This window comes from Macaca mulatta, chromosome 18, assembly GCF_049350105.2.
Source record: "Macaca mulatta isolate MMU2019108-1 chromosome 18, T2T-MMU8v2.0, whole genome shotgun sequence".
Lineage (NCBI taxonomy): Eukaryota > Metazoa > Chordata > Mammalia > Primates > Cercopithecidae > Macaca > Macaca mulatta.
The window spans coordinates 24,309,785-24,335,797 of NC_133423.1; the positions used below are offsets into that span (position 1 = coordinate 24,309,785).

The following is a 26,013-nucleotide window of genomic DNA, read 5'->3' on the forward strand; positions in this document are numbered from 1 at the left end:
CTTCCTCCGTACTGCTCAATATAGAATTGAAAACCCAGTACTAACTGCTGTTACTTCAACATTAAGTGGATATTAAGCACATTTTCAGAAATCACAATAAACTTTTCTTTTTATAGAGAAAAAATGTTTTATTCTTCATTTCTCGTTTTTAATGATCTAAACTGCTACACGATTTGGTGGAGGCACTGCAATGCCTTGTTCAACTAAGGAACTATTATTACTCAGCATTAGTACATAACTATGTGTGCTCTTCTAAAATTGTATCTGTCACTATGTTTATAACTGCATGATAGTGTGTAAAATAATTTACACCATCAATATGAACTTCATCAAAAAGTCAATTTCAATATGCAATTAGCATAAGATCACTTGTACTCTTAGAAAAACGAACGTTATTTCATACGCATAGTATGTATTTTTAAATAAGCAGATTTTGAAATGTCCTTATAACTGATCATCTCAAAATGTCTTACAACTAACACAGTGCTTTGAATTCTATCAAATGTTTTAAACCTGTCAAAAGACAACAATAAATACAGTTGTAAAAGTTTTTCAATGTAACTTTCAATTATAAATGACACCTCAAGAATTTTACCTCTTTATCTTTTCGATCCAAGAGGCTATGTTGTACAGGAGGAATCAAATTTTCAACTGCTTTCCCCACATCACTGCGGAATGAATCACTGGCTGGAAGGCAACTGAAAATGGACAAAATGGACAAAAGGACAGTATTTCAATTAAAATACTGACATTAAATATTTTATAATTCCATATGACAAGATTTTTTGGTATGGGACAAAAAGGGGCTTTTTAAATGACAGTTAATTTAGTGCAGGCATTAAATTAAATAATTAAAGTTATAAAAATATTTTCCTTCGAGACAGGTGGATCACGAGCTCAGGAGATCGAGACCATCCTGGCTAACACGGTGAAACCCCCTCTCTACTAAAAAATACAAAAAACTAGCCAGGTGAGGTGGTGGGCACCTGTAGTCCCAGCTACTCGGGAGGCTGAGGCAGGAGAATGGCGTAAACCCAGGAGGTGGAGCTTGCAGTGAGCTGAGATCCGGCCACTGCACTCCAGCCTGGGCAACAGAGAGAGACTCTGTCTCAAAAAAAAAAAAAAAAAATTGTCCTTCAAATAAAAATCCAACTAATTTTTGCGCTTAGAAGTTAAATTGGAATTAAAAATAGGACTTAAGAAGTTCTGAAGTGTTTTATCAAAGTTAAATATTTATACTATTACATTTTCTTAAGTTCAGGTTATACCCTAAATTCTGAATCTTTTACTTTTGATGAGTCCTAATTTATTACTTACTCATACCTGGCAGGTAGTTTGTAAATATAACTTTGCCCATTTTCTGTCCAAATGATGACTTTATCTGCTGAGACAAAGTCCCCTCCAGTCCATGTCTGTCCATTTTCACTAGGACCTGAACACAACAAGGAATAGTCTCCAGCATCGAACACCTGCAAGGAAGAAAGAAATTTACAATCTACTCCATGATACTATAATAAGTAAGATCCAGTGACATTTCAAGTTTAAAAAAAAAAAAAAAGCCTGGAAATACATTTAGAAAACTCAGTTTGCTGCATCAGATAAAGACAGTTTGTCATTAAGCCCTGGGAAAGGTCACCTTCAATAGGGAAAACACAACTAGGCCCCTAGTTATGGGTAAGCTCCCTGTAGACAGGGAACAAACTGTGACAAGTGGAACAACGGCGCTCTCCCTACAAGAACAGTTATCCTCAGACTTTCTATCTAGAGAAAGTATTCCATTAAAAAATTGCAAATAATAGGGAATCAACCTCAAACATGCAGGCTTGAGTCCCATTTTATTTCTATGTCTAGGAACAGCATTTCTCTTTTTTTCTTTTTCTTTTTTTTTTTTTTTTTTTTTTTGAGACAAGGTCTTGCTCTGCCACCCAGGCCGAAGTGCAGTGCCACAATGAGAGCTCACTGCAACCTCAAACTCCTGGGTTTAAGTGATTCTCCCACCTCAGCCTCTCGAATAGCTGGAACTACAAGAGCATGTCACCATGCCTTGCTAACTTTTTTATTTTTTATTTTTTGTAGAGACAGGGTCTCACCATGTTGCCCAGGCTGGTCTCAAACTCCTGGGCTCAAGTGATCTTCCCACCTTGGCCTCCCAAAGTGCTGGGATTATAGGCGTGAGCCACCTTGCCTGGCCCAGTAACAACATTTCTAACAATAAACTCTGGCACGAGAATAACTCAGTATTACAAGGGAATTACTTTGTTTTACATTATTTCATCAACGTTCTAAAATACTATAGTTAACAGGCTCAATTTTACTGTGTAATAATTTTCACATATAAAATTCAAATCCCTATAATTTCACCTGCAATAAAGGTTTCTAACCTTATAGGGCTTTACATTTGCAAGGCACTCACTGCAAAGTTTACAAAGTACCTTTACAATTATTATCTCAAATGCCCTGAGAATCATCGCAGGTGTTACTATTCCAGTTTACAGATAAGAAATGGACACAAATAAGGATTTGATCAATTGCTCAAAGTCATGTGACCAGTAAGTGATAGCATTGGAACTAAAAGCTCTGCTCTTACAATTTCTAGCAGAATTATTCTTTCTATCACTTTCAATATTTAAAAAAAGTACATTAAATGTTGTTAGAAAATGTTCTCAGAAGGAATGAGTAATTCCTCATTCCTCAATAGCTCAGGGGTTTTATTTTACTTTTCTTTAAAGAAAACAATGAAGTTGCTTGTGTGGAGCCTTGAAGTTAGAACACATCTTAGCTGCATTTACCATGATTTCTTACAATATTTATCAGCGTGTAACATAGCACCACAATTATAGCCAAGAAAACTCCAAGAATAATGAAGGGAAACCAGTCCTCCAGCCCTATTATCTGTTAAAGCAAATCATAAAACTATAAAAGTTAAAACAATACAGTATTAATTCATGAATGGGCAGACAAATCCAGAAGACTGAAAACAGATTCCGATAACGTAGGAATATAGTACATTATCAAGGGACAACAGACGAATGAATTATTCAACAAATGGCATCAGGAACTGGGGGGCAGTCCATCTGGAATAAAAATAAAACTGGATCTACATCTCACAATTTATACAAAATAAATTCCAGATTAAAGATTCAAAAGTATGTAAGACAAAACCATATAGGGCTGGCGCGGTGGCTCATGCCTATAATCCCAGCACTTTGGGAGGCCAAGGCAAGCTGATCACTTGATGCCAGGAGTTCAAGACCAGCCTGGCCAACATGGTGAAACCCCTCTCTACTAGAAATACAAAAATTGGTCAGGCGTGGGGGCGCATGCCTGTGATCCCAGCTATTTGGGAGGCTGAGGCAGGAGAATCCCTTGAACCTGGGAGGCAGAGGTTACAGTGAGCTGAGATTGCACCATTACACTCCAGCCTGGGCAGTAGCAAGACCTCTCAAAACAAACAGACAAAAAAAAAAAAAATTAAAAATAAAACCATATAAAAATTAGGGGAAAATGAAAGATTTTATTTTAATCTCAGCTTATGGTAAGCCCAATTGTAAACTTCTTCATGATAATAAGTATCTTAAAAAGCCATTTTGGTGGGTTGTAGTACTATCTCAGTATTGTCTTACTATAATGATTAGTGAAGTTAAGCAACTTTCCATACATTTACTGGCCATCTGGCTTTCATCTTTTGTAAAATATTTTTGTACAATTTCCTGCTGAGTTTTCTGTAGTTTTCTTCTCAATCTGCAGGAGTTGCTTTTTTATAAATACTAGACAATTCTTCATCATTTATGTATATTGCAATTATCTTCTCTGACGACGTGAGCTGTCTTTTTACTCTTATGTATGCGTTTTAAGAAAGAAAAAGCTGTTCTCACGTAATTATAAAATGTTTATAATGGACACAAATGAAACTGGTACCAGATACTCTATCTGGAAGGGAAAGGGAAGTTCCAGCGGGGGAAGAGACACATTTTTCACTATGTCCTCTTGCCCTTTTTTTCTCCCCCCAAGACAGAGTCTTGCTCTGTCACCTAGGCTGGAGTGCAGTGCCACAATCCCGGCTCACTGCAACCTCCGCCTCCCAGGCTCAAGCAATTCTCCTGCCTCAGCCTCCCGAGTAGCTGAGATTACAGGTGCGTGTCACCATGCATGGTTAATTGTTTTTTGTATTTTTAGCAGAGATAGGGTTTCACCATGTTGGCCAGGCTGGTCTCAAACTCCTGACCTCGTGATCTGCCTGCCTCAGGCCTCCCGAAGTGCTGGGATTACAGGCGTGAGCCACCATGCCCAGCCTGTTTTTTTTATTACTATTTGCATGTGTTTTAAATTTTAAGACAAAGGAAGAAACCCGTAAAACCTACTCTAAGCAAGCAGCGGCTAGCTTTTCCTAATTTTATTCTAATATAGTAAGTGACAACGATAAGGTTAAGATGCTGCTTCCCTAGTCATTCCTTTCACTATATGGCCCATCCCCTTGTGTTCAAAGCTCAGGAAACCAGCCCATTCCAGGTTCGAATTGTGAGACAGTATAGCATAGTAGTAATGAGAGCGGCTGCTGCAGTCAGATATCTGATTATAACTCAGCAACTCCGCTACCGTTTATATAATCTTTGTCAAGTTATTCGTCCCCTCACTGTCTCAGTTGCCTCATCTGCAAAATGGGGAAAGTAACAAGTCCTCCTGTGGTAAGCAGCCTCTAACAGAGCCCCAGTGATCCCAAACCCTGGTATTCACACCCATGGGTAATCCTCTTCCCTGAGTGTAGGCTGCATTTTGTGACTGTTTTTAAAGAACAAAATGTAGCCAGGCATGGTGGCTCATGCCTATAATCCCAGCAGTTTGTGGAGCTCAGGCAGGAGGATTGCCTGAGCCCAGGAGTTCAAGACCAGCCTGGACAATAGGGTGAGAGCCCATCTCTACAAATAAATTCTAAAATTTGCCAGGCTTGGTAATGTGTGCCTTTAGTCCTAGCTACTCAGGAGGCTGAGGTGGGAGGATCCTTTGAGGCCAGGAGTTCAAGGCTGTAACGAGCTATGATTGTGCCATTGCATTCCAGACTGGGCTACAGAATGAGACCACATCTCTTTAAAAAAACAAAAAACAAAAACAAGAACCTGGGTGATAAAACATGTTTGTTGTTTTAAACTAATAACTTTTGGAATGATTTGTTATTCAGAATTAAATAGCTAATCCACCTAAGCTCAGAGAGTTGTAAGGACTAAAAGAAATAATACATGGCAAGCTTTGAAAAAAGTGCTAGTCACAGAGCAAGTGTCCAAAACATGCTATTTTTCTATTATGGAAATATTAAAGTCTGGCAATGTGGAAGTAATATACCTCTTCCATCATTAGCTCTGAAGTGATATGAGAAGACTTTCCAACTACAAGAAGCCAGGGAAAATATTGACTATTAGCTTTAATAACACCCTACAAAGAAACGTCCAACCTGTAGAAAACTCCCTACCACTGCTTATGCTGTACTGATAAGATAGTGACTAAAACAGTAGCAAAAAGGAGAAATAAAGACCAATGAAATACAGTCTCTAACTGAATCATTCCATAAACACAAACAAAAAAAGACAACTATATATAGCCAAGTCCCAACTTCTCAAAATGTGATATCAAAAGCAGACGTGAATTCTAAAATGGCTAAAGTAGGCTTGCACCAAGTACTTCTTTAGGGTTCTTTGGAAATCTTGGAAATCTGATAAACCAATATCTTGAAGGATAAAAATACAGCTTCTTATTTATATAATTATCTTACCCTCCAATATTTGGAACACACAACCAAAAGTGACCTTTGTGTAAATGCACAAAAAGAGATGCTTTGGCAATTCTGACAATAAATTGGTTTGGATTCCTCCTCAAATATTGGCTCAGTATCCTGAAAAGAGAAAGATTTGTAAAACTTTAGGAATAGCTTGATTGTCAATTAAAATTATCACTCAACGATAAAGGCAACAAAATGAAATAAAGGCATCGCTTCATATGTTCATCATTTTGGCCCCTCAAGTAAGCGCCAAGGCAGTAAAAAGCAGCAAAGATCCACCTTAAAAGGAGCTAGGCACAAATACTGTTGCTACAAAATCCCCTGAGATTTCAATTCTGATGAGACTCAGAGTATCATCGCTCTAGTAATGACAGATGATAAAGTCTTCCTTAATCCTAATTTTTGCAGCTATATGTGCTTTTAAAAAAATCTAATCAATTCCTCTATCTTCTCCTGAATTCCATGCCTAAAAATTCCCTAGCTGAAGAGAGTAGCATCAAAATTGTCAGACTTGATCTTTCTCATTGATAAAAAAAGAACAACGAATTCAAGCCCAAAGAACTGAAATAGATGATAAAAATGGCTTTGTATATTTCTTGTGGTGATTTGCTTTATTTTTTTTTCCCCTTTGAGTCAATTTAAATAGAAGCAGTTGAGGAGAAGCCCATCTCTTTTATGTTTCACCTCATCTTATCCTGTGCAATATGTTTCTCTATCTTATATCCATGATAGAGCAGATGTTACCATTAAAAGTGAATAAAAAATTCACTCCCATGGCATACTAGGGAATCTTTCATACTCTGCCTATAAGAAAATTATCAAAAAATAATAGCTTTTTCCTTCCCCCTTAAAAAAAATGGAAGGAGCATATCATTACTAAAATTTTGAACTACAGAGAATAAAAACAGAGAAATCACCCCAGTTTCCTTTTTCTCACCTGCATGTCACTTATTTCCGAGGTAACGATCCAGACCTTCAGGATGCCAGTCACTGAGAGTGCTACCACCGTGTCCTCTAAGATGAGAAGGGACAAAAAGGCAGCCCAGGTTACGAACATAACACGCTTTCTTTCTACATATTAAGATGTTTTGCTTGAATGAAATTAAACAATAGCATGTTTTACAATTAGCAGAAAAACACAATTCTCTATTTCATGAAACAGAAACCAGGTTTTGAAACACCAGTTAATAAAGATGGCCAACAACTTAAAATTCAAGGAAATTATTTCTAGCTAATTGAATTTTTTATTTCTAATCAAGAAGTTTTTAATAATTTCAAATGTTCTTGATCACTATATTAACAATGAACTTTTACACTTTGAAATTCACAACTTTTAATGCTTTATCACGGATGAGCTCAGGCACTTTATTTCTTCAAGGCACTAATTTCTCCCCCTTTTCCACATCCCTTGCCACCTTCCAGATATTTCATTGCACATTACATCCTCCACAGAGTGTGATCCAGAGAAAAATATGATAAAAATCTAAGTTCCTAAGCTTCGAGTAAGGGACCAGTGACAGCACCAGGGTCACGTACAGGAATTTTGAGAGGATGAGCATTGGAAAGCAGTCAATGTGGGCTCCAGAGTGAGGGAGAGGAATGTTACAAGCAAAATCACATTTTTCTTCACTAATTAACCAGTGAACTTTAGATAACAAACTATCTTAAATTCAATTTTCTTATCTGGAATCAAATATAAATGAATAACAACAGTACCTATTCTAATGGGTTGTTATAAAAATTAGGACACGCCAAGGGAAAACATTCAGCACATACTAAATTCTCAATAAAGTTGAGTTATTACTGTTATTTAAAAAATTGTTATCTTTAACTAAAAACCTTATCAATATCACATAGTTCTCTAGGCACTGTAAGGCACTGGAGTGAATTCATTGAAGTTACATTCTATTCTGTTCAGACTACAGTGTATACATATCCAGAAGGAGTATAAAAATTTTAAATATGCAAACTGCTTGGTCACAAACATAGATCTTTTTTAAATAAAGGATTCATTGTAACTAATATTAGAGACAAATATAGGAATGATTAGTTCCCTTTTGCCTGGAAAATTAACGTGAATCTCATTCTCACTGTTATGCTTAGGAATAAAGCAGTAATTATCTAATATGCATAAAAAACCTCTCTGAGAAGGTTCACATTAAAGAAGCCTGCCCAATTCTATTTTACCAAACATCTCCCAAATATATTTGACCAGAGATCCCATCTTTTCGACTAATACCTATTAACAAACTTCAGAACCAACACTCTGAAGAGCAGCAGCAGGAAATGAAGCCAGTGCATCCACTCTTCCCACAGTCCGCTTCAGTGCAGGCCTGCGCCACTCTCAGCTGGGCTACTAATCTCCTAATTTGCTCCCATCTTTGAAGTTTAAAGCATAAGTCCCTTCAGAGACTGCCTATCACCTACAGTGAGAGCCTGAAAGCTACAGCTCATGAGTCAACTCCAGCCCACTGGCTGTTTTGGTAAATAAAATTTTATCGGAACACAGCCAGGTTCATTCACTAATGTATTGTCTGTGGCTGCTTTTGTGCTACACTAGCAGAGTTGAGTCGTTGAAACATGGACCATACGGCCTGCAGAGCCTAAAATATTTCATATCTGGCCCTTTATAGTACAAGTTTGCCAACCCATGATCCACAAGGTGAATTCCCTGGCTGACACACAGGGATTTCAAGACCTGTCTCCTGCTACCTCTGCCAGCCTCAGATCCTGCCACTCCTTCCCTCATGCTTCTTGCCCCAGAAAAAGATAATCTATAGTTTCACACATACACCTATCATAATTTTAATGCTTTTGTACCTACAGACTATCTCCTCTGCCAGAAACATCCTGATCGTATGTCTGCTAAACTCTTCCTCATCTTCCAAATCCTAGATCAGACTTCATCCGATCTGGACAGCCGTCTACTGCCCTCAGTCAGCCTCACAATCAGCCATCCTCTCCATACTATTTTTCCATCTCGTACACTTTGCACTCTAAACTGTTATTTGTTTATATATCATTGTCCTTTACTAGAATTTGACTCCCATAAGTATTAATATTTCAATCCCTTGCACCTGGAAGATCGTAGGCATTCAATAAATATTTGCTGAATGACTACTGAATAAAAAGCTATGTGCTGATTTTCCAACCCTAAGAGGTTACAAATGGAAAGCTCCTATAAAGTTGAAGGCAATTCACTAACGGGACACAGTGTAACACAGTGGTTAAAGTAACTACTCCAGGGTCCTTTAGCAAAGACGACATCACCCTAACCCTCATCATTCTCCCCATCTATACGATGAATATTAACAGTACCTATCCCACTATTGTGAGAATTGATCATATGTAAATGCTTAGCATTCTGCTTGGTACTGTAAACACACAGTAAATAAAAGTCCTCATGGTGATGGTGCTGGTGATACTGGTGGTAGTACTGGTGGTTATTGACCAGCCTCTATAGGAAGCACATAACTATTGAAGCCATTTGAAAGTAAAAGAATGCTCCTTAAAAGGCTTACAAAAGTAGACATTCAATGTTCTGCATTAACTACTGCTCTTTTCCTGACAACTTTACTTTTGCTTTCATGGTTGTTATTGAGAGGTTTCAACAAAAATGAAGAAAAGATAGCAATATTTATTGAGCATCAAGTACATATCAGCCCCTTCCAGGGACTTTCATTAAATTTAACTGTGTATAATCTCTCCTTTTTCACTATCTCCATTTGAAATGGAAACATCTCCTATGCCTCGTAAGCAAGTGACAGAACCAGACTCCAGAAATATACAGGTAAAACTACAGTTCCTCTCAAAGGTAAAACTATACCCCTAAAGGTTAAGATATTCTTCCTCCACTTCAGATAATCACGCAAAAGCTGGTGATCTATACATCATGGAATGGAGATAAGCCAACAATTAAGCCTTCATTCAAAGATTTCTTTATGAAGGAGGAAACAGACCATAAATTATTGGTGTAGTTCTTTATTAAACAGAAGAATATATCTCAAAGTATTAATTTACAATAAATTGTAGAATGTTATAGCAAACTAAACATTAAGTCATGGTGCTAAAGCTCCTAAGAGGCATAATACACTGACCTTGTGTTCGGTGGGATCGAATAATACTCATGGAGCTAATCCAGTCTGGTGATATCTTTGATACTAAGGAGTATAATACTTCAAGGCTGGTAGCATCCACAACAAGGATTTCAGGGTAATGTCCGTGGCATAAAAGCCTTCCTTCTCGCTGATTCCCAACAGAGAACTGGTAGAACTACATTCATGCCAAAAGGAAAAAGATTTCTGAGTGTTCTCCTTTAATTTATATACTTGATTAATATGCATTCATCAAGGTTACTACAATATTCTCCTAAAGCTCAACTTCTTCAGTAAGAATTTTAGATATTTACCAAATGGTATATATTATATGGGTGTATGTGCACACATATATATTAAGTTATACTAATATTTTTAAATAGCTAACAAAAATTATTTTCCTAACATCTTATCCTCCCTTTTGAACTATTTTGAAACAGAATTCATGATAATTGTTTTTATCCCCCTCTAGCATCTAAAACAGAACTGTTGAATAAATTAATAAAACACCTGAATAAAATCAGCTTTACAAATCACATCAAAAGGGAAACTCAGGTGGGTCACAAAAATAACATGAATTTTAAATTAGTAGAAATAGGGACATATAGGCTTATAATTACTAGTTATGCAAATACAATTTAGAAGCATGATTGATGTTCAAACATAATCAGGGCCTCAGCTTCCTTATATGTAAAATGACATACTCCTATTTAATATGTGTGTCAGGAGGACTAAATCAAACACAATACAAGAAATGCCTACACCGTATCTGCTCAATAAATGTGAGTTACCTTCTCTTCCTTTCCCATTGAAACCATAATTGATCATATTTTTAATATAATTCATAATTTTCCCAACACTCAACACAGTAAACAATTAGTAAACTGAAGTACAGAGAATTAGACAGCTAAGAAAAAGTAAAAACAAATACCAGGAATGTAAATCAGAAACTACAAATTCCTGTGTAACACCATACATATTAAGACAGGGGTATGAAACGGTCATGTCTTCTGAAGAGTTGGAAAGTTTTCAAAATACATGTTCAAGGACCAACTGCATGCGCAATAAAAAAGATACGGTCCAAAAAGTAGGTCAATTTGTGTCAATCACAAGTGGAATCACAAAGGCTTTTGCCAGGAAGAATTCCATTATTTAAGACCAAGAGCATTTTCCCAATTAGTGAAGGGGCTCTCACTTGGGTAACCAAGGTAGCCCAGAACAGCAGAAACAGCAGCAATTTGCTTGCCCTTTATCTTTCCCCATTAGTCTCCTCTCCTTTCTTACCCTTCCCAACGGTACCATCCTATGAGGAATACTTTTACCACTTCAATTCTAGTTTACTCGTCCTATTACTACTACCCACCATTTTTCATCTAAAAATATAGGCTCAATGTTTTAAAAATATTTTAAATTATACACTTATAATAGTTTGTGCTTAGAGTCACAGAAATAGATACTAACCTGTATGCCAGTATGTGTGCAAGCTAATTTTGTAAATTCAATACATCTGCCATCACTTACATCCCAGAGGCACATCTCTCTATAACACAAAATAATGGTCAGCTTTGAATGTGACTTTTTAAAGCACCAGTCAACTTTGTCACAGTGATTTAAAATTAATCTTCCATTAAAACTAATATATATCAGAAAAAGTAGCATACAGTCACTACTGTTGTTCATCAAAATTTCCAGTCTTCCCTCCCACCCTCCTAACACCCCTTCCAAACTGCCCACCCCCCACCACATTCCACATCCTTTCTAGGCCCATAATAAGACTGCATTTCCTGGTTCCCCTGTGGTTAGTGAAGTCTTGTAAGTAGTTCTGGCCAGAACCAATGCAAGGCTTTCCAGAGCTCTGTTCCAGAGACTGGCTGCTTCACACAGAGGTTGCTCCCTCACTCTGAACCTCAAAGTAAGGATAACAGTGAAGCAGAGTAGAGGCCTCAAGTGACACATGAGGGACAAGTGACAAAAACAAGAAATAAAATTCTAATTTAAACTACTGAGATTTTATATTTGTCATCCAGGTAGCTAGAGAATTTCAAACTGCAAAAAACAAAAGTTAAAGTCAAGTGAATTCCAAACTTTTACAAATAAAATACAAGCTTCCAGTTTTCATGCTGTATTTATTGTAATTTTACTGAATGCATACAAAAAAAACTAGATATAAGATTGACAGATATCACATTGAAAATGAGAAATGTCAACATGCCTTGTCCGTTGAAGAAATACATTTAACAGAAAAAAACTAATAAAATTCAATGATCCTGGTATTATTAGGGTTTTCTTTAAGATACCACTTTCTATATCTCACATGGTATTATAGAAGACAATTTTTCAAAGAACATTCGATTTAGAATATACATTCTAATGGGAATTATCCTTTAATTCACCAACAGCTATTATATTTTTAGCTTATGCTGCTTCTTTTTGTTCCAATGAATTATACAAGGTTCTCTTCAGTGGGGAGAACAACTTCTGTTTTGTTTTGCTTTTTTGAGACAGGGTCTCACTGTGTCACCCAGGCTGGAGTGCAGTGGCACAATCACAGCTCACTATAGCCTCAATCTCCTGGGTTCAGGTGATCCTATCACCTCAGCCTCCTGAGTAGCTCAGACTACAGGTGCACACCATCGTGCCCGGATAGCTCTTGTATTTCTTGTAGAGACAGGGTTTTGCCATGTTGCTCAGGCTGGTCTCAAACTTCTGTGCTCAAGTGATCCGCCCATCTCAGCCTCCCAAAGGGTTAGGATTACAGGAGTGAGCCACCACACATAGCACCAATTTCTTATATAATTCTCTTCAAGTTCCCCAACTTTCTTCAATAGCATATTGTGTAAATATATATCATTTTCTAAGCACCAAAAAATGTTTTTAAAACTTTTTAAAAATCTTTTTAAACATTTAATAACATTGGGCCCTACAATTACTGTGCAATAACCTGCCTCTCTAAGGCGAGCTGCATTCTGAGACTTCGGAACACAAATAGTTATGTTAGTGTATTAATACATATCCATATAATTTCATGAACTTTTTCATGGCATCATCTTCAAAATTTATGCTAGTCTAGCATCATTTAGGTTTTTAAAAGGAAATCTCAAAGTTGTCTGGCAACTCAGTAAAAACAACATGGAGATGAATGATCGCGCTTTAACTTTTATAGTATTCTGAGTTCCTCAAAAGCAAACCGAAGGACATAATCATAAATTACCATCAAATATTATAAAATCATTAACACAGGTAAAATTTACATCCCTAAAATCAGATTTTCAATATCTACCTTTAGACAATAAAAAGCATTTATTTAGGAGATATTCTAAAAGAAAAAAAAAATACTAGTTTTTTTTTATAATTAGTTATTATAGCGCTAGTTATAAAGACTCACGAGAAAACCAGGCAAATGAGAAAATACTTACCCACTTTCAGATGCACTCACAATATACTGTTTGTCACTGGAAGCACAAGCTTTCGACAAACAAGTGATTGACGCTGTATGACCAAACAAAAGTGCTCGAGGATTAATCTAGAAATGCAAAAATATGCTAGTTTAAGTACCGAACTTAAAAATTAATCTTTTATTTGAGTGCCAGCTTAGCCACAGTGCAATAGAAGAATAGGTAGACTGCTAAGGTTTTTTATTCTAGCCCCTGGCTCTTGCACAGCACTGCTGGAGCTACCTGCGAGAACTTCTAGCCCTGAAAGGAAGGACACAGGCCTGGCTGGCTTCGCTACTGGCTGACTGTAGAGACCCAGGGCCTTAAACAAATAAAGGCAGTAGTCGGGAGTGGTTACAACAGGCCTTAAGCAAAACCTAGTGCTATGCTGGCTTCAGGGCTGACCCAGCACAGTACTAGTGAAGGTGGCCACAGGGTTGCTTGTGTCATTCCACCCCCTGGTCCAAGTGGTTCAAAACAGAGAGAGATACTCCATTTGTTTGGGGGAAAGGATGAAAAGAGAACAGCCTCTGCCTGGTAAGCCAGAGAATTGTCCCGAATCTTGTCCAAGACCATCAAGGCGGTATCTGTACGAGTCTGCAAAAACCACAGTGCTGCCGGGCGCAGTGGCTCACGTCTGTGATCCCAGCACTTTAGGAGGCTGAGGTGGGCAGATCATGAGGTCAGGAGTTCAAGACCAGTGTGACCAACATGGTGAAACCTCATCTCTACCAAAAATACAAAAATTAGCCAGGCATGGTGGTGGACACCTGTATTCCCAGCTACTCAGAAGGCTGAGGCAGAAGGATCACTTGAACCCGGGAGGCAGAGGTTGCAGTGAGCCAACATCGCTCCACTGCACTCCAGCCTGGGCGACAGAGTGAGACTCCATCTCAAAACAAACAAACAAACAAACAAACAAACAAAAAACAAGTGTTACTGGGCTTGGGGCTCCCTGAAAGCAGATACAGCTTAGAACACAACACCCAAGTCCTTTCGAATATCTGGAAAGCATTCCCAAGAAGGATAGGTACAAACAAGTCCAGACAGTGAAGAATACAATAAATACTTAATTCTTCCATGGCCAGACAAGACAAACATCAACAAATATTAAGACAATCCAGGAAAACATGACTTCACCAAATGAATGAAATAAGGTGACAGGGACCAATCCTGGAGAAACAAATATGTGACCATTCAGACAGATAATTCAAAATAGGGTTTGAATTCTGTTTTGAGAAAACTCAAAAGAAATTCAAGATAACATAGAGAAAGAATTCAGAGTTCTATCAGATAAATTTAAGAAAGAGATTGAAATAATAAAAAAGAATCTGGCAGAAATTCTGAAGTTGAAAATGCAATTGGCATACTGAAGAATATATCAGAGTCTTTTTTTTTGAGACGGAGTCTCGCTCTGTCACCCAGGCTGGAGTGCGGTGGTGCTATCTCGGCTCACTGCAAGCTCCGCCTCCTGGGTTCATGCTATTCTCCTGCCTCAGCCTCCCAAGTAGCTGGGACTACAGGCGCACGCTGCCATGCCATTTGTATTTTTAGTAGAGACGGGGTTTCACCATGTTAGCCAGGATGGTCTCAATCTCCTGACCTTGTGATCCACCTGTCTCGGCCTCCCAAAGTGCTGGAATTATGGGAGTGAGCTACTACGCCCAGCCATATCAGAGTCTTCTAATAGCAGAATTGATCAAGCAGAGAAAAGAAATAGTGAGCTTGAAGATGGCCTATTTGAAAACACACAAAGGAAACAAAAGAAAAAAGACTAAAAAGGAATGAAGCATGCCTACAGGATCTAGAAAAATAGCTTTAAAAGGGCAAATCTATGAGTTACTGGTCATAAAGAGGAGGAAGAGAAGGAGATAGGGGTAGAAAGTTTACACAAAGGAATAAAAACAAAGAATTCCCAAATTCCCAAATCTAGAGAAATTCCCAAATCTAGAGAAAGATATAAATATCCAAGTACTTATAGAACACCAAGCAAATTTAGCCCAAAGATGACTACTTCACGGTATTTAATAATCAAACTCCCAGAGGTCAAGGATAAAGAAAGAATCCTTAAAGCAACAAGAGAAGAAACACAACATACACTGGGCCAGGCACAGTGGCTCATGCCTAAAATCCCAGCACCCTGCGAGGCCCAAGGTAGATGAATCACTTGAGGCCAGGAGTTTGAGACCAGCCTGGGCAAAATGGCAAAACCCCATCTCTACTAAAAATACAAAAATTAGCCAGGTGTGGTGGCACATATCTGTAGTGCCAGCTACTTGGGAGGCTGAGGCACAGGAATTGCTGGAACCCAGGAGGCAGAGGTTGCAGTAAGTTGAGATCACACCACTGTACTTCAGCCTGGGCAACAGAGAAAGACTCTGTCTTAAAACAAACAAACAATGGAGCTCCAACACGTCTGGAACCAGACTTTTCAGTGGAAATGTTACAGGCCAGGGGAGAGTGGCATGACATATTTAAAGTACCAAAGGAAAGAATAGTAAATCCAGCAAAAACATCCCTCAAGCATGAAAGAGAAATAAAGACTTTCTAGACAAACAAAAGCTGAGGGATTTCATCAATCCTAGACCTATCCTACAAGAAATGCTAAAGGGAGTACTTCAGTCAGAAAGAAAAGGATGTCAGTGAGCATCTGAAGATACAAACTCACCAGTAATAGTAAGTACACAGAAAAAACACAGAATATTGCAACACTGTAACTATGTTGTGTAAACTACTCTTAAGTAGAAAGAGTAAATGAAACAATAAAAAATAACCACAATGTTTCAAGACACAAGACAGTACAATAAGATATAAGTAGTAACAATAAAAAGTTAAAAAGCTGCCAGGCCCCTGGCTCATGCCTGTAATTCCAGCACTTAGCGGGACATAGTGACATGGACCTGTAGTCCCAGATACTTGGGAGGCTGAGGTGGCAGGACTGCTTGAGCCCAGGAAGACAAGGTTGCAGTGAGCCAAGGTCATGCCACTACACTCCAGCTTGGGTGAGAGTGGGACCCTGTCTCCCCCCCCCAAAAAAAAAGTTAAAAAGCAAAGGGAGGAAGTTAAGGTGTAGAGTCTTTATTAGTTGTCCTTGTTTGTTTGTGTTTATGCAAATAGTGTTAAGTTATTATCAGCTTAAAATAATGGGTTATAAGATAGTATCTGCAAGCCTCATGGTAATCTCAAATCAAGAAACATACAATGGATACACAAAAAATAAAAAGCAAGAAAATAAATCGTATCACCAGAGTAAATCACCATCACTGAAAAGGAAGACCTGAAGGAAATAAAGAACAAAAACAAGAAAGCAAAAAACAAAATAGCAGAAATAAGTCCTTACTTAGCAAAAACAACAAGGACTTACCAATAATAACACTGAATGTAAACGGACTAACCTCTCCGATCAGAAGACAGAGTGGCTGAATGGATGAAAAAACAAGACCCAATGATCTCTTGCCTACAAGAAACACACTTCACCTGTAAAAACACACACAGACTGAAAATAAAATGAAAAAAGATATTCCATGCCAATGGAAACCTAAGAAAAGCAGGAATAGATACACTTATATCAGACAAAATAGGACTTCAAGACAAAAACTATAAGAGGAGACAAAGAAGGTCACTATATAATGACAAAGGAGTCAATTCAGCAAGAGGGTATAACAATTTTAAATATATATGCACCCAGCACCAGAGCACCCAGATATATAAAGCAAACATTATTAGAGCTAACAAGAGAGATAGGTCCCAATACAGTAATAGCTGGGTGTAGTGGTGTGCACCTGTAGACCCAGCTACTCAAGAGGCTGAGGCAGGAGGATCACTTGAACCTGGGAGATCAAGGCTGCAGTAAGCTATCATTGCACCCCAGCCTGGGCAACAGAGTGAGACCTTATCTCAACAAAAAAATAAAAATAATAAAAATAAAAGTGAAAGACTAGATGTTCTCCCTCTGCTAAGATTAGGAACGAAACAAGGATGTCCACTCTTGCCACTTCTATTCAACATTGTTATGGAGGTGTCATCCAGGAATGTTAGGCAAAAAAAAATGAAATAAAAGGCATCCCTATTGGAAAGCAAAAACTAGAACTATCTCTATTCAAGAATGACATTATCTTGTATGCAGAAATTCCTAAAGGATCCACTAAAAACTATTAGAAGTAATAAGTCCAATAAGATTATAAGATACAAGATGAACAAACAAACTCAAATGTATTTCTATACACCAGCAATGAAAAATCTGAAAAGAAAATAAATTGAACAATTCTATATCTAATAGATTCAAAAAATAAAATTATTTGAAATAAATTTAATAAAAGTAATACAAACCTTATATTCTGAAAACTACAAAATATCGCTGTAAAAAAACTAAAGATCTAAATAAATGAAATGTATTCAATGTTCGCAGGTCAGCAAAACTGGATATTGTTAAAATAGCAATACTCTCCAAACTGATCTGCTGAGTCAACATATTCCCTATTAAAGCCCCAACTGACTTGTTTGTAGAAATTGACAAGCTGATTCTAAAATTCATATGGAAATTCAAGGGATACCACCGAAACAATCTTGAAAAAGAAGAGCAATACTGGAGGACTCACATATCTGGATTTCAAAACTTAATATAAAATAGTAATTAAGACAGTGGGTATCTAAAACAACAGTAATTAGGACAGTGAGTACAGACATCTAGAGGATATAGACAAGAACACACACACAGAACCATAAAATAGAATTGAGAGTCCAGATAGAAACCCATGACACTTATGGTCAATTGATTTTTCTTAAGAGTCCAATAGCATTCAATGGAGAACAAGTAGTCGTTCTGACAAATAGTGCTAGGATAATTTGATAGCCACACGCAAAAGAATGAAGTCAAGAAATTAACTAAATTAATTAGTTAATTAGTTAACAGAATTAGTATATTAGTTAATTAACAGAAAAATTAACTAATATGGATCGAAGACCTAAATGTAAGAGGTAAAACTAGTATATAAAATTCTTAGAAAAAAACACAGGGATAAATCTTCATGACCTTAGATTTAGCAATGGTTTCTTAGATACGACAACAAAAACATAGGCAAACAAAGGAAAAGGAGATAAACTGAACTTTATCAAACTTAAAATATTATGTGCTTCAAAGAACACAATCAAGAAAGTGAAAAAACAATCGATAAAATGGGAGAAAATAACTGTAAATCTTACATCTGTTAAGGAATTTCTATCTGGAATATATGAAGAATTTTTATGATTCAATAATAAAAAGACAAATAACCCAATTTTAAAATGGGTAAAGGAAAAAATTTTAAGTTAAAAATTTTTCTAATGGGCAAAGATTCTGAATAGATGGTTTGCCAGAGAAGAGATACAAATGGCCAATGAGAACATGAAAAGAAGCTCAACATCTCATTAGCCATCAGGCAAATTCAAACCAAAACCACGAGATACCACTTCATACACAAAATTAGGGCTAGAATCAAAAAGAGAACAGCTATTGATTGACAAGGATGTGGAAAACCTGGAACCCTCATGCACTGCTGATGGGACTGCAAAATGATTCAGTTACTTTGGAAAACAGTCTGGCAGTTCCTTAAATAACCAGTTAAACATAGAGTTACCTACCATATGATCCCACAATTCCACGCTCGGGTGTTTACCTAAGTGCACTGAAAACATGTGTCCACACAAACACTCATACACAAATGTGTAATACTCATAGAAGCATTACTCATAAGGGCCAAAAATAGAAATAATCCAAATGTTCATCCACTGACAAATGAACAAATCAAGTGTGGTATACTTATAACATGAAAAATCATTTGGCCATAAAAAGAAATGAAGTACTGATACATGCTATGATGTGGGTGAACCTTGAAAACATTAAGCTCCATGATAAAAGCCAGTCATAAAAAAACACATGTTATAGTTATATGATTCCATTTATATTAAATGTCCAGAATAAACATGACATTAGTGACAGAAAGTAGATTAGTGGTGGTCTAGGGAGAATGAGTATTAGAAGTCATTTTTTTTTTTAGAGACAGGGTCTCACTCCCATTGCCCAGGCTGGAGTGCAGTGGTGCAAGTAGCCTTGACCGTCTGGGCTCACCTCAGCCTCTGGAGTAGCTGAGACTACAGGTATGCGTCACCACGCCCGGCTAGTTTTTCGTATTTTCAGTAGAGATGGGGTTTCACCATGTTGCCCAGGCTGGTCTCAAACTCCTGGACTCAAGCAATCTATCCGCCTTAGCCTCCCAAAGTGCTGGGATTACAGGCGTGAGTCACCATGCCTGGCCCAGGAGGGACATTTAAAGGGTACAGGGTTTGTTTTGGAAGTGATGAAAATGTTCTAAAATTGACCTTGGTAATGGCTGTACAACTTTATGAACACACTAAGAAACATCAAAACGTGCATTTGAAACAGATTAATTGTGTAGTATGTGAATTATATCCCAATAAGGCTATTATCCAAAAAAATTAATTTAAAAAATCACCTTTCTTGACCCCACATTCCATACCAGTTACCACTCCATTTTCTCTTTTTCCCTTGACAACAAATTCCTGGAAAGAGTTGTCAGAGAAAGGAGTTACAAATATGGAAAGGAGAAAAGTAGGATAAATGCTGTGGTGTTATGTTGGAATTAGATGTATCAGTGTGAACGTCTGTGTGTGTGTCCCCAACTCCTATTTCCCTAGCTGTGTCCACTGAGAGCCCTGGAAGCAGAGCATGCTAAGCACTCCATAGTAGCAAGGAATGACAATAAAGGCACAGTCATTTCAAAAATCAATACAACAAAACCTATACTTTGTAAAAAGTTTTGCCCTCTTCAAAGCATTTACCATAGAAGGTTTAAGTGTTTTAAATTTTCTAAAACCTCTTTGGAAAACCTCCTTCAGCATGGGTCATAATCATTTGAAAAATCTTAAATGTAACAAACAGTAAGTCACTTAGGGTAGATATTACAATTGAAAAATGGCCAAAAGTCCTCAGAAGTCAACTCTGATGAATGGTGTAAATAATGAATCTGTATTCTACTAGTTTTAGTCAAAACACATTTTTCAGAAAAATCTATTGTGGGCCCAAAAGTATCATTCGGGGACTATATTATCTTCTAATAAGTAGATTTTTATATCTAAAATGTACAATAGGCATTTCAAATACTCACTTCCAGTTCTACTGAAAGATCCCAGAGACATATTTGTCCATCGTGGCATCCTGTTACGATTGTGGCCCCATCATCTGTTAAAAGTACAGCTGAGATGCAATGTGTGGGCGCTTTTCGGCCCCAAAGAACAATGGGTAGAACAAGGCTGTTTCCTGCCATTGTGTTTTCAAACCTGAAAATGTTACAAAAATTGTCAGATATTACAACATTTCTCTCAAAAACATGTTATATATTTTTGTTATAAAACCAACAATTTGAAAATAATCATATATTTCTGGGAGTAAATTGCAGCTACTTAAATATTTATTATTTTCAAAAAAATAACTAGTTTATCATAACTCTAGATTCAGGTGCTTACAAAATAATACACAATCAATACCTGTGAAAAGAAAGAAACAACAAAATAATAATAAACAGGTCTTTATCCCAGGCATTTGCAGTTTTTAAAATTTACTAATGAAAGGCCAATGACTTCAATACCTCATATTTACCTAGGACTTCACAGTTTACAAAGCACTTTTATGTATACTATTTCATTTTGATTCTCAAAACAGCCTTTCGAGGTTGGCCGACTAGAAACTGAGGCATAAACATGACCTGCCCTAGGACACGGAACTAGCAAGTCATAAAACTCAAATACAAATCCTGACCTTCGGATCCCAAGTTGTATGCCTCCATTAAAAAAGACAGATCAAACTGTTCTCAGAAAGTCTGGTACACACAGACTGTACTGTACCACTACCACTAGACAATAATTATGGAGAACTTTCCAAGTCCCGGAAATTTTTCTGAACATTGTATGTGTGTGTATAAATATAAGTACATATATAAACTCAACTAATCCTTACAACAAATCAGGAGGTAAACACTATTATCATTCCTTTTTCATAGACAAAGACACCGAGGCACAAAGTGACAAGTGATGGAGCCCAGATCAGAACCCAGGCAGCCTGACTTCAGAACCTGTGGTCTTTCTCACTCTGCTAGGCTACTGATGACAAATGAGGTCTCCAAAACAGTAATAAATAGCAATGCCAAAGAAAAACTCAGTCCTGTTTCACACTGTGCTAAACATTTTCAAAACTTTGTTCAGGGCCGGGCACAGTGGTTCACGCCTGTAATCCCAGCACTTTGGGAGGCCAGGGTGGGTGGATCACCTGAGTCAGGAGTTCAAGACCAGCCTGGCCAACATGGTGAAACCCCATCTCTACTAAAAATACAAAAATTAGCCAGACATGGTGGCGGGTGCCTGTAATCCCAGCTATCTGGGAGGCTTGAACCCGGGAGGAAGAGGTTGCAGTGAGCCAAGATTGCACCATTGCACTTCAGCCTGGGCAACAAGTATGAAGCTTTATCTCAAAAAAAATTTGCTCGGTGAGAAACCCATTCAACCACACTTACTCCAAACCTGTTATGCCTGAAGGTCATGAATGTCTTTTGTTGTAAACTCTGAACCTTGAGGGAAGAAAAGAATGTCTTCATAAACTCATTTCTCCATTAAAGAAAAAAATGTAGTTTCTGGTGAAGGGATTTAAATTTGAGATACTAATCAATTAACCAGAGCATACTGGAGTGCACCTCTTGCAGGAGAGCACATTTGAGGAAGTATTCCTTAATATAACAAAATTAATATCTAATTGGCAAAACAATATTTAGGGGTTAAAAACTGTGGTTAAAAACTAGATAATAGGAGTTCAGAGAAGTTAGAAAAAGAAGACTGGAATAGTCAAAGAAAGTTGCATAGAAGAGAGGACTCTGATAGATCTCATTAGATACTAGGGGTCACCTATAGCCTGAGAGATGGCCAATCAAAAGGTATAATCATTAAAGATAAAATGAGGCAATGGCCAGGTGCAGTGGCTCACATCTGTAATCCCAGCACCTTGGGAGGCCAAGGTCGGCAGATCACTTGAGGTCAAGAGTACAAGACCAGACTGGCCAACTTGGTGAAACCCCATTTCTAGTGAAAATACACAAATTAGCCAGGCATGGTGACACATGCCTGAAATCCCAGCTACTCGGAAGGCTGAGGCAGGAGAATTGCTTGAACCCAGGAGGCAGAGGTTGCAGTGAGCCAAGATCATGCCACTGCACTCCAGCCTGGGCAACAGAGTGAGATTCTGTCAAGAAAGAAAGAAAGAAAAAGAAAGAAAAGAAAGAAAGGGAAGAAAGGGAAGAAAGGGAAGAAAGGGAAGAAAGGGAGAAAGGGAGAAAGGGAGAAAGGGAGAAAGGAAGAAAGGAAGAAAGAAAAAGAAAGAAAGAAAGAAAGAAAGAAAGAAAGAAAGAAAGAAAGAAAGAAAGAAAGGAAAGAAAGAAAGAAAGAAAGAAAGAAAGAGAAAGAAAGAAAGAAAGAAAGAAAGAAAGAAAGAAAAGAAAGAAAGAAAGAAAGAAAGAGAAAATGAGGCAAGTAAAAAACTGAATGACACTGGAATGCTTACTAAAAAAATCTATATTACATCTTTTTTGTTGTTAGAAGCAATAATTTTCAACCCTTTGCTTCCCCAAAAACTTCATCTCTTTTGCTACAAGGGGTATACATTTAAAGAAAATATCAGAAGTCCACGTCTTGTTAGTAAAACCCTATTTGTGTCATGACAGTTTCATAAACTACCACGACACTAACAATTGTTTCCATATTCCTATGTGACATTAGAAAATAAAACTAGGCTGGGTTTGGCGGTGCACGCCTGTAATCCGAGCAGGAGGGGGCGGTAGAGACAGGTGGATGGCTTGAGCTCTGGAGTTCAAGACCAGCCATCTCTACAAAAAATACAAAAATTAGCCAGGCATGGTGGTGCACTCCTGCAGTCCCAGTTACCTGGGAGGCTGAGGTGGAAGACTCATCATCTGAGCCCAGGAGGTGGAGGCTACAGTGTGCCAAGATTGTGCCACTGCACTCCAGCCTGGGTAACCGAGCGAGACCCTGTCTCAAAAAAAAAAAAAAAAAGAAAGAAAGAAAAATAAGCACAGAACCAATTTTAATAAATTTGGAATATCATATTCCTGGCTGAATGATATATTCAACAGTGACTTTCTCAAAAAAGAGAATCTGGAAGGAGTTAATTTTCCATGGTGACAACACTCAGTTTTAACTTACATCACTAGCTGGGCGTGGTGGCTCACGCCTGTAATCCCAATACTTGGTGAGGCTGGGGCAGGTGGATCATGAGGTAAAGAAATTGAAACCATCCTGGCCAACATGGTGAAACCCCGTGTCTGCTAAAAATACAAAAATTAGCCGGGCATGGTGGTAGGCACCTGTAGTCCCAGCTAATTGGGAGGTTAAGGCAGGAGAATCGCTTGAATCCCGAAGGCAGAGGTTGCAGTGAGCTGAGATCGTGCCACTGCACTCCAGCCTGGCGACAGAGCGACACTTCATCTCAAAAATAAAATAAAATAATAAATTATATCACCAAAGATTTGTCTCAAGTAAATAAGTGCTAAACACTGAATACAACATGCTGAGATCTGGAAAGCACACCATTTCTCTAGCTGCTTGGCAACTTGTACTCAGTACATACTCCCTGGCTTAAAGAGAATGTAAACAGGCTCAGGACTATGGAATATAGGGTACTAAATGCCGCAAAACATTTTTTTTCTAATACCTTAAAAACCTAATAAAAATGAAACTTTAGAAAAGCCACCAGAAGCACTAATGAAATAATGTGAAATAGAGGATAACATGGCTTATGATGATAGAACAGTGTATGCCAATCAAATGCTTCTAGGAAAGACTACCAGCGAATTGGCAACCACATAAACCTAGTTCTAAGCAATGGATCAAAACAAAAACAAAACAAAACAAAACAAAAATGGGCAAATTAGCCAGGACCTGACCATTTAATCAGGTAGATCACAGGAATCTAAGTTTGAATTTCTTTAAAATGAATAACGGATGAGCCAAGACACACTAAACTGCCAACACAAGGAAGTTTTTTAAGGGGAAAAAAGGGCAATGTAAATCCAGAGCATGCAGTTTTTCAGTCATCACCATTCAACCAGCCTATGTGTTAGTTAATAATCCATGCTTAACGTTGCCAACATTATCACCTATTGTAGCAAAAAAGTTAAATACGTTCCAAAAAGCTTTATATTAAGTGGAATTAAGCAAGTCACAGGACAGGATTTATTGGGATAAAAAAAATTCTATTTTTATGGAAAATGCCAAAAGCAAAAGTGATTGAACAAATGACTAGAATAATCTGTTATGGTATTAATAGAAACTCTAAAATAAAATTACCTTACTATTTCTCTAAAATATTATATATATAATATATTCAGATTTTGCAACTAATACATTGAGGGCATATGCTTTCAAATTTCAACATGATCTTACAAATTGATATGTTCTTAGACTAGATGCTTCTAAAAACAAAATAATATTAGGAACATTGAGTTTTCATTTATGTTTGTATCAAAATCTGGCTTAAGTTACATTTAGAGACTGTTCATTCAATTGAAATGTTTAAAAGATAAAGCTCTGGAGTCAACAAATATCAGTAGTTCTAGATTCTACTTCTCACTTTGTCACTATGCAGTCTTTGATGATACTCATTTCTGAGGCTTACTTTTCTCACCAAGTTATTAAAATTAATACTGAATCATTTCTAAGTCAACAAATCAAATCATAAGGAAACAGGCATCTTAGAGATAAAATTTCAGTCATCTCTTTTGATTAATTTCAGGTATTGCTTTATTTCCCCTAATTTCACCTATTTCTCCACTCTGTATAGAAATAATTTAAAATGCTGTACTCCAGTCAACAAGAGCAACAAAAATAATAACTGAAAGAACAGTAGGCCTACAATCAGAAGACCTATATTCAAATCCTGGCCCTTCTATGTGATCTTGACAAAGTTATCTAGAGGTCTCAGTTTCCCCATCTGTAAAAGACAGATAACAATATTCTCCTCCTCTCAGAAAGATGTCATAAAGATCAAGAGGCCATATATGTAATGCAACTAGTACCATACCTAGCACATGGCAGATGCTCAGTAAAGATTATTTTTTAAAAAATACACACACAGATTTTGCTACTTCTTCACATTCTGCTTACACATCTACAGGTTTCTTTCAGGGCTTAATATTCAATAAGGTTGTACTTTCCAACGGGTTAATACCTTTCATTGACTTTCTGCCAAAGTATAAAAGTATTACTGTGTATGCTTGCCAAACACAATTCAAATTGTGCAACTGTGCAATGCAAATATGACAATTTAGTTCTGTATTACTTTATTAGAAATAATACTACCAACTTCCATCCCAAAACTAAAATGGCTTTCAAATAAAATTTCAATCTCCTAATAATTAGTAAACATTTTAGAGCAGCATTTCTCAGGTTTCCAGTTCATGTCAATACCATGGTAGGTATAGGTATTACAACAATTAATAAAATAGACAATTCAACTATCCAGTGGGGCTTACATACATGTAAACAATTACCACAGAGCATGAGAGAAGTCTCAAGTCATACGGAAACACAAAAGACAGATTTCCTAACCTAGACTTCAATGTGTCCAAGGATTCCTAGAAGAAATGATGACTAGAATGAG

At 37.3% G+C, this 26,013-nt stretch overlaps 1 protein-coding gene across 2 annotated transcripts in view; it reads right to left on the minus strand.

Annotated features, from left to right (window-relative positions):
• The window catches only part of WDR7 (WD repeat domain 7), a 388,194-nt gene that overhangs the window by 344,605 nt on the left and 17,576 nt on the right, over positions 1 to 26,013 (minus strand). For both annotated transcript variants that reach the window (XM_001084877.5, XM_001084992.5), the window contains exons 2-9: positions 20,462 to 20,633; positions 13,281 to 13,387; positions 11,326 to 11,404; positions 9,868 to 10,042; positions 6,708 to 6,784; positions 5,765 to 5,884; positions 1,324 to 1,469; positions 596 to 698 (exon numbers count right to left, since the gene is read on the minus strand). In XM_001084877.5, coding sequence (XP_001084877.2) covers positions 596 to 698; positions 1,324 to 1,469; positions 5,765 to 5,884; positions 6,708 to 6,784; positions 9,868 to 10,042; positions 11,326 to 11,404; positions 13,281 to 13,387; positions 20,462 to 20,620 — 966 coding nt within the window. In that variant the 5' untranslated portion in view covers positions 20,621 to 20,633. The remainder of the gene's footprint in view (positions 1 to 595; positions 699 to 1,323; positions 1,470 to 5,764; positions 5,885 to 6,707; positions 6,785 to 9,867; positions 10,043 to 11,325; positions 11,405 to 13,280; positions 13,388 to 20,461; positions 20,634 to 26,013) is intronic.